Below are 15542 nucleotides of genomic sequence, written 5' to 3' on the forward strand. Positions count from 1 at the left end.
GTTATACTTACGCTTAGTATTTAGGACGCCGTGAAAAAAAGGTTGAGAAACACTAGTTTACCACGATGGCTTACGCTTGGCAAGTTGATTCATTAATGAAATAGATTACATATTAAACCATTTAAAACACAACACAAGAAGGCAACGTCGTTTGAAATAAGGACAAATAAATACATATTTAGATATGAAAAAAACTTTGGGCTAGATGGCAAACCATAGATAAATTGTACAAATAAACTCGGTTTCGGGTCGGCAACTATACCAACACCACCTTAGCCAACAATTCGGAACACAAACTACCAACAGCAAGATACACAGAATAAATCAATACAAAATTGCAGTTGAAGCACGCTTAACTAAGCAATTGCCCTTTACCTATACACCAAACGCCAGTTTAAAACGTCTACTTACCCATTGCCACAAGTTGTGGGGACCAGGCCCCTGTGGAAGTGGCGTCGTTGACGTTATTAAGTCTTGCCTCTGTAGCTTCCCACCCAGGAGCAAAGTAAGAGGAAGAGGAGATCTCCTTCTCCAAGATGCGCCCGTCCTCCATTCCGAGAGGCTCCCAGCATTCTGTCCAAACAATGGACCATTGTTCAAGTAACAATAATCGTATATATATATATATATATATATATATATATACAGGGTGGGCCAAAAGTAGGCTTACTGTTATTTGGCTTGGAAGAAGAGGTAGCATTAAATGGCTACCACGCTCACCTGACCTCACACCAATGGATTTCTTTTTGGGGGGTGTTGTAAAGAACAAGGTGTATGAGAAGAACCCCAAAACAATAAATTTACTTTTAGACCAAACCCCAATCTTTTATAACTGTAAGCCTACTGTTGGCCAACTATCTATATATATATGGGAAAATAGGACTCCAGCCATAAGACCGACATTACAACAACCTCAACGTCGGAATAAAACACAGTTTCGAAAATTGACAAATATCTAATAGTCGTACTAACGCCTAGAAAATATATCTTTCAAAATTTACCGATATCGATAAGAGCGGAGTATCGACCGATAATGTCGGTAAACCGAAATATCGCCTTATCTCTGGATTTAACTATGGATATTATTGTATTATTGACTTGGGTAATTTCTTTAAAAAACACTATTATTTGTATTTATTTGTTTATTATTATTATTTTTTTTTGGGGGGGTCGATTGCTATTGCTGATCGAATTGCAGACTTTTTTATCTATATATTTTCAGTTTGCAAACATTGTAGTCGTATAGTACTGCCTTTTTTCAACACCACATGTTTGAATTTACTGTACCTATACAAACTATGATTTATTTAAACATGATTTAGTAAAAAATCATTTAGAACTTATGTTAAAGAATAACCCCTGATTCTAAAAGTTCATTCGAATTAAGAGACTCATTCGAAACTTTTTTTAAAGCAGAACTGACGATGCCGTTTTGGCGTAACCTAAGTATTCTGTTTGTTTAATTAGAGTTGTTTCAGATCTTTTTAAACCTTTGTAGTTCTTTTTAAATAGCTCATGATTTTGACTTTACAATTTCTAAACAAGCAACCAAACCTCTTATCACATCGTAATCAGCTTTATTTGAGTGCAAAAAGTTCACTATACGCAGCGGTATGCACCATTAAGTGGCATTAACGTTTTGTATTGCAGGTTTTTATGCTTCAGAGTTGTTTGATTAGGGATTTTAAAGCGCGCTTTATAACATTTAACTGACATTTAGGGCAACTAATAATGCTGACTTAAAACAACATAATACTTCAATTGCTGTTTTTTATTGCGTTGATTATGCACTGTCGCCGTTTTTTGCCCAGTAATAGCATAAGTAAGCAGTTAAAACAAGCATCAGAAAGTGATTTACTGAAATAATTTGCTCAGTGCGAATTCTTTTGGCGATAAAAAGGGTCTGTTTGCTGCTTTCATTGTGTATTTTTAAGTGTGTTGACTTTGAACGGTGATAACCACAGTCGTTAAACCCTTACATAACCTAACGACATGTAAGGGACATCACATGTAGGACGAGACATTTAATTTTGAACTACAGAAAAGGTTAACAAAAACGCGGCGATGATTGTCCATAGCTTAAAAATTAATATTCTGTGAAAAAAATACCCAGAAAGATTTTGGTCGTTAAATTATTTTTTAAATATATATTTAGAGAGATACGCAAGTTTGTTACCGATTTTGTTAAGTAATGTAGAAAATTTAGGGCATTTTCGTTGAAGAATGTTATTTAGGGTATATACACACTATTTTAATTATAGTTATCAAAAAAGAAAACATCCCCTTAATTTCGTTCTTAAAATACCTGAAAATGAAAAACGCAATTTTGAAGAACGCAATCCAAGATTTTGTGTTGGTTGCAACACCCTTTAAAAAAGTACGTTTATTTCTAGAACAACAAAAAATACGTTCTTAAAAACACGTTTTTGTCAAAAAAAAAAATCCAGGATCTTGTTTTTGGTTGCAATACCCTTTAAATAACATATATACTATGAAGATGTCTCACCCTGTTCGTGTTTCTTGCAGACGTACTTGAACACGTTGTTGCAAGGCACATCGTCCCACTTGTAGCTCGCAGCAGCCCAAAGTTGACCGCAGCCGTTTGCATAGTTCGGTTCACCGGGATACCAGTCGGAGAAAGTCTACGAAGAATTAAGCATAAGAACCGCTTTAACATGGAAAAAAAATGAAATAAAAGTTAGGGAAGAATTTGTTTTCAACCGGAGTTGTTTTCTCAGAAGCAATTTTTTATTTCTTTTCTAAATAGCACATTAAGCGCTAATTTTTTCCAAGTTGTTCCAAAAATGGGCGTTAAATCTATGTCAATTAAGTAAAACTGAAATAAAAGTTTGGGAAGATTTTGTTTTCAACCGGGACCTGTTTTAAAAACAAATTCTGTTTTATTTATCATTTTTTAATTGTTTACTAAATAGCACATTTAGCGCTAAATTTTTCCCAAGTTGTTGCAAAAAGAATGTCAAAAGGGCGGTAAATCTACGTCAATTAAGTATAGGCAGCTAATATAGACACAAGCCCAAAATGCACGGATAAACCACGTGAGACTTGAAAAATCAATAAAGCTTAACTAAAGATAAAGGATATAAACCTAATTTACCCGGCATGTTATAGTTAACGGTTAAATGTACTTACCCAAGGTGATCCGTCCGACCAAACCCACTGGCTATCGACGGCAAGGTCATTAGCACCAAAGTACATGTTCTCGTTCGCGTGGCCTGGAAATCAAGGTGATAAGGCGCTGTTAAAAATGGGCTTTTCGGACAAAGCATTAACGTAAATACTCGAGTATTACATGTGAATGTAAAATGATTGCGAGTTATTTAATAAGGACACTATATCACAGCAAAGCTGTAGTTCTCGACACTTTCTGATGTCTATTTTAAACGTAGTTCTTAGCCTTACGAGCATTACCTCAACTAAAAAATACCAAAAACGCAAAATACAGTTAGCGAATTGTTCAAAAATTAGGATAAATAACCCAATTTTATAAAAAGTGCTTAATGAAAACACTTCATTCCAACCTAAGTTATTTGAAAAAGACTTAAGTCAAGTCAAGTCATTTAAAAACAGTGACTCAAGAGCACTTAAGTCATTACAACATTCTTTAATTGTTGTACAAGTTCCATAAAAATACATTAGTTATAAAACCAAGAAAAATCATCTCACCGGTGACAAAGGCGTTCTCTTCTCCTGACAATATGCTGGCGAGATGACCTCCATACCCCACACAAGTATCCTCAGCTGCTTGCCAAGTCCCCTGCTTTGTGTGCTCGAAGTAGTAGCAGTTGCTGTCAAACCAGATCCAGCCTGGGTCGCAGCCCTTATGCGTTGCTGGACAAGATAAGGAGTGAATGTTTTCAAGTAACAAGGCATATTAAGGATGTTTGTTAAAAACACGCGTTTTACTTATATAGGGTAATCAGGTGGCATTATATAGCAACAAATTGTATTTCAGAAAGCCTTAAGTCAAGTCATTTGAAAACAGTAACTTTAAGTGAAGTCAGAATATTAACTTAGGTCATTTCAACACTGTAAGCTCAGTTAGGCTTTTAGCACAGTTTTTCAAACAACACGGTAAAATAAGTATCATATGAAATAACACAAATACAAATGCATCAAATTGTGCCACGAGGTATGTTAAGGATGTTTGCAGTGTTGTAGACAAGTCAATTTGAAATGACTCAAGTCCCAGTCAAGTCATTTGTAAATTAACTTAAGTCCAAGTCAAGTCTTTTAAAAAAATAACAAGTCAAGTCCCAGTCAAGTCATTATGAGAGCAAGTCAACTTCAAGTCATGTCATTGACAGAAAATTAAACATTAAACCAGTAAAATTGGTAAACTCGTCCGATTATTAGCAACAGTTGAACTAAAAAATAACAAAACTGTAAAATATAGCAAGGTAAATGTTTCTTAAAATTTAAATTAATAAATTAATTTTTTTAAATTGTTGAAATGAAAACACGTAATTTCAACGCAAGTCAATTGACTGAATAACTTAAGTCAAAGTCAAGTCATTTTCCCGAAATACTCAAGTCATGTCCAGTCATTCTAAAAAAACGGCTCAAGCCAAGTCATTTAAAAACAGTGACTTAAGTCATGACAACCCTGGGTAGTTGTAAAAACAGTCGCTGTTTTACTTATATAGGGCAATCAGGTGGCACTATATAACGGCAAATTGCGTTGAATTCTTGACAAGCTTTCGCACAACCGCGCTTCATCAGGTCAAAGTCTCTACTTAAGTTTGCTTCGTTGATCTGTAATTTAGCTTAATAATATATTTTGAAGCCGGAAAGGTCGAGTAGAACGACTTCATATTGATTAAGAAGCTTAGATGTTTCATCTTAAGACTTAAGTCATGTCAAGTCATTCTAAAAAAACGGCTTAAGTCAAGTCATTTAAAAAGAGTGACTTAAGTCATTACAACACTGGGTAGTTGTAAAAACAGTCGCCGTTTTACTAAATAAGTACATAATTATCATATTATGTAGGGCAGGTGCCACTAAATAACGACAAATTGTATTAAAATCTTGACAAGCTTTCGCACAACCGTTCTTCATCAGGTCAAAGTTTCTACTTAAGTTTTACTACGTTCAGCGTAGACCATTAAACTTTTGTGCACTATGTACGGATCTGTAATGTAGCTTAACACTAAATTCTAAATCCAAAAATCATTTTGATTAGGAAGTTTTGAAACGAACTTGTATCATCTTCAGTTAAAAAGGGTCGAGTAATTTGACATCATCTTAATTAAGACGTTTAGACACCTGCTTGCATCATTATCTCATCACTCATCAGTCAAAAAAGGTTTATTGTGCCACCGTGTCTGAGTAACAATAATTGATGATAATACACGCAGATATCAAAACATCTTAAGTAATTGTTAATTGAAACTTGCGACCATTCGCAAAATTGTGTATGGTGGTGATATGGTTTATGTGTGATACACCAAAATTGGGTGATCTAGTAGGTTTCTAGTAGATTTCTAGTAGGTTCAAAAACTGAAAGGGGAGTTGCGACAACAAAAAGGTTTGGAACCACTTGTCTAACTCCCGATTTTATTTTATGTTGCGCTAATATATCCAAACCTCACTTATAAAAGGTGAAATACAAAACTGTACCTTTGATAAGTGCAAGGGGTTTGGATTTGTTTCAGTCACATTAACTGATGATGCATTCAAGTATCGAAACGTCTTAATTGCTTGTTAATTGAAACTTGCGGCCTTACTTGCGGGTGGGTCCAGTGGTATGGGGTCAACCCCGGTGGGTAACTGGCAGATGAACCCCTGGGCCTTGAAGCAGTCGTCGGTCTCCCAGACACCAGATGTAGAACCGCTGAATATCTGCCCGCAATCGTACGCTCCCTGAAAAGTATTTCTTGTTAGTAAGTTTGTCATAAACAGGGGGTTGTTGGCGGTGTGATATAGTGACTTAAGTCAATGACTTAAAGTAAGTGCACTTAAGTTACTGTTTACAAATGACCTGACTTGACTTAGGTCGTTTTGGTAAAATGACTTGATTTGACTTAAGTCCTACGCACAAAAGACTTGACTTGATCTTAAGTCATTGAGTCAAACGACTTGGGATGAAATTAAGTGTTTTCATTTAACATTTTGTTATAAAATTGAGGTATTTCTCTCATTTTTTGCACGTAAATCATTTTGCTACTTGTTTTTTATTTAGTTGACTAATTGCTCATTATCGGACGAGTTGACCAATATTAAAGGTTCATCTGGCTTGAACTGGAACTTGACTTGGACTTAAGTCATTTTAAAATGACTGGTGTGCAAAACTGGTTTGTATTTTCACAAACTCAAATTTAAGTCGCACTTTTGAAGCCACTGCCATAAAAAAATATATATATTTTCCTCACCGGCTGGTCTCGGAACTGATTGAGCCCGAATATATTTATTGCGGTGAATATGATGCAACTAACAACTACACTATTTTGTTTGTATTCGTAGTCACTTATGGAAGAAGTTTTCAGCTGTATTTCCATACCGGCTGGTCTCGAGGTTGATTGGGCCCGAATATCTTGTAGTTGGCCGAGGTGGCCGATTCTCCGTCGGTCCAAACGAACTCCCCATCGTCCTCGGTGTCCGAGAAGCCCAACCAGACCCCCGGGGAGCCGGCGTCAGCGAATTCGGGCAGGTGGGCTATGACGTATTTTTCCTGGTCGTCGCTGTTTGAATAAAGGGTGAATTTATATGTTAAGGAAAGTATATATACGTCCAATAGTCTTTAAAAAAAAATTACAGTGTTTTCATGTGGATACCAATTGTTGGTGTTGAAATTACTTTTTTTAATTTATAATAGCATAAAGTTTTGATAATGATTTGTCATGCTTTGTCAAATTTCTGAAAAATTCTGTAACAGGTGCAAAGAATTTTGTGAAATCAGTTTAGTTATATTGCTAATCTCTCATCCGCTGTCTGCTGATCGAGAACTAGAGAAGGTAAAACAAAAAAGTTTAAAATTATTAAATCAAAACCTTAAACGCCAAAGGAGGCCGTAGCTGATTTGGAACATTCGGGAAAGATTTCAACTTACTTTGAGATTCGCATGAGTTTGGCTCCCATTCCTTCACACAATGCATTTGCTGCGACCCAATTGTGCCAGGCATTTTCGGCGACGGCCCAGAAGTAACAATTGCCAGCAAAGAGCCTCCATCCAGGCGCACAAGTTCCTGATGATGTAAATTCGGAAAAGATTTTTAACAAATGTGTCTTAATCTTTCCTTCTAAATTTGTTCAGTTGGTAGAGCGAAGATACGGGTATGGCCGATGTAGTGAGTTCGAACCTCACTGTATAGGCTAGTCCAGCGGTCGGAAACCTATGGCTCTATTGGTGGCGCCATATGGCTCTTTTGATGATATAATCTTGCTTGCAGATAAAGCTTCGTTATTATTTCTCAGCAAGATCTCAAAATAAACTCCACGCGGCCGTGACCGCTTTCCTAACTTTATATTTTCTTTTTTAATTCACGTAGTAGCAAATTTTCGGCGCTTCGGTCCTACTTGTAGTTCGAGACTGTTATTCCGGCCCTGCTCAATTTACTTTTTTTTACAACCTATAACTGGATGTTAAAAAAGTATTATATGGCTGTCGTGGAAAAACAACCAAGAATATTTGACTTTTATGGCTCCCTTAGCTAAAAAGGTTTCCGACCCCTGGGCTATAGTCTCACAAGCATGATGCAGCAGGTAATGGTGCTATGATTGTTTCTCGACTCGCTCCCCTCTGAGCCTGCAGAGCTCAGTTGGTAGAGCGACGGTCCCGTTATGACCGAGGTCATGGGTCGAACCTCACCATTGTCTAGTTGTTTTTCTAGCCTTGCTCTTCCTTATTAGGCCAACTGATTTCGAACAACCCTTTACAAAGGATGTAGTTTTTATTGGTAAAGGGTTTGCCATTGGTCAGTATGAATTGAGAATAGTTAAATCACAGATTTACGAACGTCTATCAGTAATTCAGTTACTCTTAAGTTAGCAGCTTTTTTAAAGTTAATAACGGCTAAACTTAACCCCCCCAAAACAACCAGAAACCTTTTTATATTGCAAATTGTTAGAAAAACTTAAGGCTTAGAAAAATTTGGTCTACAATTGTCTTTATTTTATTAACTATCTGCGATAGATAATGTAAAACAACTGTGGTAAAAAGGACATTTATATTTGCTCGCTTTTAAACGCTTTAGTTAAAGTACTTTGCAATTAATTTGAGTTGTGTCTTGCATATGTTTTAAAACTCATATATCGAAAGAAAGAGCTGGACCAACTGAATTTAAAGGATCCAACTAAAACTCCCAAATGTACAACTCTATGCACAATAATAAATGTTTACTTTTAAATCTCACCTGTGAAACTTGTTTCGCAAATGTAGGAGTGTGCATTGCCGCAACGGTCCACTACCCACGGCCCGTCTGTGACGAAACAATAGGTTTATTAAGAACAACAACCTTACTCCAAGTATGTCGCCTTTTTATGAATTGCGTTATGTTGTCGTGCAAATTAGGATATTAAACGCACAAAATAATTATTATTGTCTAATGAAAAAAATCCTAATAAAAAATTATGATTTATTTTGTGAGAGTTAAGAAAATTGCGCAATACAGGCCTTGTCAATATTAAAATAAAACATTTTGTAATAATTAGCCAAAAATATGGTTTTATTAGTAATCAAGTACAACGAGTAATTGGACGTAATTTTACCATTCCATTTTTAAAACTTTTAATATTTTTAACACAGATGTCCATCAATTTATAAGATAAAAACCAACGGCAGGATGTAAAATTTATTTAAAAATTTACAAGAATATTTAAAGACATAAAATAAATTGAAAAGCTCACACAGAAAGTCGCATTTATTTTATTCGAAAAAAATACCAACTATTTTTGCACAGGCTTTGATATATTCATTCTACGTCTTACCACAACCTCCAGCCATCAAGCTTTTTTTATATTATGTAAACTTTCGCAATACAGCATTACTGTATGTTAAAAAAATATATATTCAAAATGTTCACCAAATGCAGTTTAATACTGTACAAACTTTGACAGTCATTCGACGTCAACTACAACCTCAAGCCATTATGCTGCAAAGCTTATTTGAATACAATATAAACACTTTAGCTTACTTTGTGCAAAATCCGGGTTGATTTCCACGCAATTATCGCTGTTCTGGTCTATGATTGGTTGCCCTGGAGGCCAGTTGTTGTATGACGTAGATGTAAATTCATCACCGTTACTCCAGAAAAGCTGGTTGCTCTCGTGACCCTGTGGGTGATAAAACGGTCGTCGCTGTAGCGAGATCAGAGTTGTACAAGATTTTAGCATCTTGACTAAACGCCACAACAAATTGCTGGTTAATGTTAGCGCACTATAAACGGTTAATCAGATGGGGGCAGATACCACAGGATTAAATCTTTAGCATTGTACTTTAGTTCCGCAACTGTATAGAGTTGGCACTACGAAGATGACTGATAATATCCGCTCGGATGGGCTACCCGAAATCACATCGTCTCGTCCGAAAATAATCAGTGCTGTTCTTGTTTTAAAGTTATTTGAACAAGTCAGCTATTTATTTCCTATATTTTGCTACTTGTTTCGTGTTGTTTGGGAATCGTTTTAAAAAGTTGGCAAAGGCAAATTCAGTACAAAAATGTGAGTAAAAATAACATACTGTACCTGACCTTTGACAGTTCAAAACAAAAGTAATGAAATCAATAAAAAAAGACATAGAATTCGATAAAATAGACCATTTTACTATTTTAAAACGTCTCGCCAGCAAATTAAATAATTACTAATGATGGTTCGTTTTTTTTATTATTATTGAAGATTTTGATTGTAATTGGTAATTATTAAGAAAACCCGTTCCAAAAAAAAATCCTTTATTTATTTAAACTTTGTCAGAATAAACAAGTCCACCTTTTTTTAAGATTAATGTTGTTTTTGGTGTCAATGGTTAAACTTTGATTTGACTTGCTAAGGCAACGACTTGGGACTTAATTTGCTATTTGTTGAAAATGACCTTACTGGGTCTTATGGCATTTTAAATGACATTTTTGGAATACTAACAAACGCATATTTCCCGCCACTTCATTTTGTTAATCAAACTTTTCACTAAATGCATAAGAAACGCTATAACATTTATTACATCATCTACAAATCGATAACAAATGAAATAATTACAAGGTGTGTAATCAAGTGTAAGGTAAAGGACTAAAGGTGGCTTGTTTGTTTGTAATTCCGTTTGTGTTTAAAAATACATGTGGCAGATTTAGCCATGTGGCTATAGGCTGATCATAAGGCAAAGTCTGATCGTTTGTAATTAGCTTGAAAGGAGTTGAGCATTAAAAATAGCGGTTTGTTTAGCGTGAGGTTCTTTGGTTAGCCTGGCAAATATTGACACTGGTTATGAAACAGCTTGCGTAAGGTATGCGTCAAACTTAATGCACCGACGGTTCTGTACACAAACTAAATTCGGCTATACACTGTTTTGAATCAAAGCGCATCATGTTAAAGTGGCGTTTAACAAGTATCCATTGCCAAGCGTTTTCCTCAAGTGATTTTTACTTTGTTCTGCACGTTCTCCTAGGGCGAGAGTTCGAATACCATCTAAACCCGATTTCGCACAACATTTTAGCATGTTTCTTATCAACACTTATTACATCCAGTGCGGCAAAAAGGCAGAAATGTTGCCCAAAATAAACTTTACCATGAAATAGAACACCTTTTATTTGAATGAAACAACCTTTATGGGATATTTTTGCTTTGTATGTTTTGTTTGTAGTGATGATTTTTTTCTAGTTTTTACTTTCTTATATAACCATTGACTTAAATGGTTTGTTGCGAATATTCACATTTTTTTAAAGTTACCTCCTTTAACAAATAAAAATAACCTTAAAAAACATCCTTTTATTATGCAAAAAAGAATGTCCAATTTGTTTCACTATGCTACATTTTGAAAAGTTTTCCTATTTTATGTGAACATTCTCAAAACTATACGTTTTTTGACGAGTGTATCGTAGCAACACACAATCTGACAAAATTGAAAAAAAAACGCGTAATTTGTAGCATGTTACTCGCTAAGAAATATCTAAGCCAAATAGGTCAAGTAAATCGTAATCAAAAACATATTTTAGGACGATGTCGATCTATACTCGACCTATTTCGCTTTGGCACTTATTTTTGAGATACATTACAGATCCGTGCATAGTCTACCTATGTTACTAACCCAACAGGTTGATCAAAAACTGCGCATTGGAAGGTCACACAGCTATAACAGATCTTTCAAAAAATACAAAAATAAACTATTTTTCCACCTTAAAAAAATGCGCATTGGAAGGTCACACAGCTATAACAGATCTTTCAAAAAAATACAAAAATAAACTATTTTTCCACCTTAAAAAACTGCGCATTGGAAGGTCACACAGCTATAACAGATCTTTCAAAAAAATACAAAAATAAACTATTTTTCCACCTTAAAAAACTGCGCATTGGAAGGTCACACAGCTATAACAGATCTTTCAAAAAATACAAAAATAAACTATTTTTCCACCTTAAAAAACTGCGCATTGGAAGGTCACACAGCTATAACAGATCTTTCAAAAAATACAAAAATAAACTATTTTTCCACCTTAAAAAAATGCGCATTGGAAGGTCACACAGCTATAACAGATCTTTCAAAAAAATACAAAAATAAACTATTTTTCCACATTTTTAATTATCCTAGCATACAGCAAAAACATATTTTCTAAAAAATATTAAAAAATGTTTATTCCAAACTTTTTAATTAACCTAGCACACAGTAAAAACAAATCTTCCAAAAAATACTAAAAAAAAATTATTAATTCCCAACTTTTTGATTAACCTAGAAAAAATGAAAATAAACTATTTATTCCCAACTCTTTGATTAACCTAGCACACAAAAAAAACAAATCTTCTAAAAAATACTAAAATATATTTTTTTCCAACTTACAACGGTCGAGAGACCGATCCAAAAGTGAACGTTCTTGTTGTTGACTTCGTTTGCAAGGTAAAGCTGCTCAGAATCGGATCCAATGTGAACCAGTTGAGAGCGGATCGCCTTACAAGCTCTGCTCGCCTCAACCCAAGGTAACTTGTTATCCACAACCATATAACAACGACCATCGTACTCCGCCCAGCCGTTTGATTCCTGGCAGTTGGCACTCGGGACTGAACAACAAAAGTTGATATAAAAGCATTAGGCGCAGCGAGAAGCAATTAAAATCTTTTTAAGGCCTTTAAATTAGAGATAGACCGATATATCGGTTTACCGATAATATCGGCCGATATTTGGCTTCTACCGATATATCGGTATCGGTAAATGTAGGCCGAAACTTTTGCCGATATTTTAGTACAAAAATATGATATAATTTTTTCTGTACAACAAACAACTTACCCATTTTTTTATCAAAAAAATTTTGGTTTTACCATCACGCCAAGTTAATATGCAAAATATTAGTTTAATAATTAAGAAAGGTATATAAACTAAAACATTATTAGGATTTTATTTTCAATTTATTCAAGTTTTGAACATTTCCTACGTATATAAAAAAATCAGTATCGCTATCGGTCCAAAAAATGGGTATCGGTCGATCTCTACTTTAAATCCTTTTTTTTTAGTTCAGTAACAAAATCAAAAAGCCAGGACACTGTTTACAAGGCGAATAAGAATGCTGAACGGGAACAGACAATAAGACATTAAGACCAACGATATAATAAAGACAAATACGCAGTAATATCGGACAGAATAAGATCGAAATCGTCTGAATGGGACATAAACCTGCCATAATAAGTAAGGCCTGATTGTCCAAAATAACGCCTTAAAGACTTCACTTTAAACGTCCTGTTTGCGAACTTAACTTATCATTTTTTACTTTAAATATTATTTATATTAAAACCTTTTAGCAGCCTTATACCTTTCCAGCCTTATACCTAGCATATAGGAGTTTGTCTATCACGTTGAAGATTTTGCTTGTTATTACGCTGAAAAGCGAACTTAGGCTTTCGTTGACCGCCTAAAACTAGTCCACTAAATGATTGGGGTTTTCGCCTCTATATTGTTTCGAAAACCTATTAGTCTTTTTGAAATGATCAAATCGATTATTTTTTTAATGTTATCATTTGCGCTTTTCATCCGTAGCTGTAGAGTAGGCACTATGAGGGATGAGGGTGGCCAATATTATCGGATAGGAAAAGCTACCCGGAGCCACATTGTAGTATCACTCGCCCGAAACTAGGTCTGAAAACTATCCGTGCTTCTTGTGTTAAAGTGCGATAACGGTAATCGATAAAGAATGTACAACTGAAACTGCCGATATAAAATGTGCGGTTTAAAACGATTTAAAATGCAGAAAACACCGATATTGAATAAACGTAAAAAGCAAACGATTTATCAGGGTTCGAACTGGTTCCAAACTGAACCAACTAATTTCGGTTAACTTTCGACAGCTCAAAACATTTCTAATGTTGGACATTATTGGTCCATCTCTAATCTTAATAATTAGCTATTGAATCCACATTCGGATTTAGCAGCAAACGGTGATATGGTCGTTTCTCGACTCGCTTTCCTCTGAGCCTGTGTAGCTCATTTGGTAGAGCGACTCAGACCGGAGGTCGTGAGTTCGAACCTAACTGCTAGTTGTTGTTCTAACCTGCCCTGCTTGTATTATTGATCGACAGATTCGTTTAGTCTGTGATGGCTTTCGTTGTACTGTAATGATGTGTAAGCCGTAATCGTTGGTCAAAACGCACCTTCAGAAGGGTTAGATCACAGTTGTTTAACACGTATGTGTGTGTATCTTTCATTCATTCGAAAGACTATGAAAAAAGTAGGCTCACAAATTTAATTGTAAATCCAATATTGTCGGATTGGAACCAATATTAGTCTTAGATATCGATGGACCCTTAATCACTGCCAGTTTGAATTGGGACAGGACAAAAAAAAGACCAAAATCGAAGAGGTAATTAACAACACTATCGAAAAAAAACAAAGAGGTATATAAATTTGATAAGGTAATTAGATTCAAAGAGTTACCAAAAAATCAGTAGTAAATCTGGTCATTTTGGAAAGGATTAGTTACAAGGGTTCTTAAACTAGGTTGTATTGATCCCTTGGGGGCACGTCAACTAGGTTCAGGGGTCCATCAAGGTCTAACAAAAATTATGGTGTATAATATGAATTAATAAAAAAAAAATACAGAATGAAAAATAATTTGGCGCCTTCTCCTTAATTGTATTTAGACTTTATTTAAGTTTTACATTTGTTGGTTAAAAAACAGCAGGTTTACTCGTTTTATGACGTCAATTTGTGACGTCATCTATAACATTTTTATGCCGACCCTGGTCGAACCAAACAGATTTGTTAAGGGGCCGCGTAAAAAGCAGTTTAAGAACCCCTGCCTTAGTTAATTTGATATCTTACCGGTGTCCACGTCTCTCTCGCAGACAAAGTTGTGTCTGATGTTGCACGAAGCGTCGTTCCACAAACCGCTATTAAACTCAACGCAATCCTCCTGTGAAGCTGCTGCTCCTTCCCAGTTGTCAGGTTGACCGTTCGCCCAAGCTCTGAAGTAACATTAAATAACACGATTAAACAAATAACCAACAGTTATGAGTGGGGCGATTTATTTTTTGATCTAAAAAATGAAAAAATTTTACCAAACAAATCAATTTTCCCCAATTTTTAGGGAAATATATTTTTGTGACAATATTTTGACCTATTAGTAAAACAGTGATTCAAACAACACATTGTTGTCCGAAGTACTGCATTGGTGTCTTGGCGTCGTCAGTTACTTTTAAATAACAAGATTAAATGAACAACCATCAGTTATAAGTAGGGCAACTCATTTTTTGACCTAAAAGATGAGACATTTTGACCAAACAAATCAAAATTTTGGCAAAAAATATAGTTTTTTGACGAAATACGAATACATGGCTCATTTTATTAGATTCGAAAAAAATATAGTTTTTTGACGAAATTTTGGCCTAATGGAAATACATTGATTTAAACAAATAATTTAAACGTTAAAAAGTTTAGTCACCTTCGGTTGGTTAATGTTAACCTACTATTTTTCATTAATTTACCTCTCAAAGAAAAAAATCATCACGTTGGATGGGAAATAATATCTGAAAACTCTACATTAATTTGGTATCGGCCTAACACCGATACCAACCTAGTACCAAAGGAGTAGCAATACTGCCACTTGGTATCGCGTATCGACCCAAATCCGATATTATTGGACATCCTCATTTGAACCCATAACAAAAAAAACGGTATGGAACTATAAATCTATTTAAATATATAGAAATATTTCGTTAAAATCTGTTGCATCTTTAAAAGGCTTCAAATACCTCTTTGCATTCTCTTTTAAATTAGTGCTTTTCGTAAAAAGTGACCTTTTCCGTTAACAATAAAGTTACTTTAAAACTTTTTTAGAGTAGCGAAACAACTAGAAATGTTCACATAACAGAAAACCGTTTTAGAACAGGAGTTAACTGGGGTT

The 15542-nt window shown here is 35.0% G+C and overlaps 1 protein-coding gene across 1 annotated transcript in view; it reads right to left on the minus strand.

Annotated features, from left to right (window-relative positions):
- LOC146146665 (uncharacterized) overlaps positions 1-15542 on the minus strand; it is a 57058-nt gene that overhangs the window by 37897 nt on the left and 3619 nt on the right. The window contains exons 4-14 of the mRNA XM_083386960.1: positions 14462-14604; positions 11993-12210; positions 9150-9288; positions 8370-8435; positions 7067-7202; positions 6518-6698; positions 5745-5880; positions 3685-3849; positions 3151-3233; positions 2507-2642; positions 412-573 (exon numbers count right to left, since the gene is read on the minus strand). Coding sequence (XP_083243086.1) covers positions 412-573; positions 2507-2642; positions 3151-3233; positions 3685-3849; positions 5745-5880; positions 6518-6698; positions 7067-7202; positions 8370-8435; positions 9150-9288; positions 11993-12210; positions 14462-14604 — 1565 coding nt within the window. The remainder of the gene's footprint in view (positions 1-411; positions 574-2506; positions 2643-3150; positions 3234-3684; positions 3850-5744; positions 5881-6517; positions 6699-7066; positions 7203-8369; positions 8436-9149; positions 9289-11992; positions 12211-14461; positions 14605-15542) is intronic.

Source organism: Ascidiella aspersa, chromosome 4, assembly GCF_963924565.1.
Source record: "Ascidiella aspersa chromosome 4, kaAscAspe10.2, whole genome shotgun sequence".
Classification (NCBI taxonomy): domain Eukaryota; kingdom Metazoa; phylum Chordata; class Ascidiacea; order Phlebobranchia; family Ascidiidae; genus Ascidiella; species Ascidiella aspersa.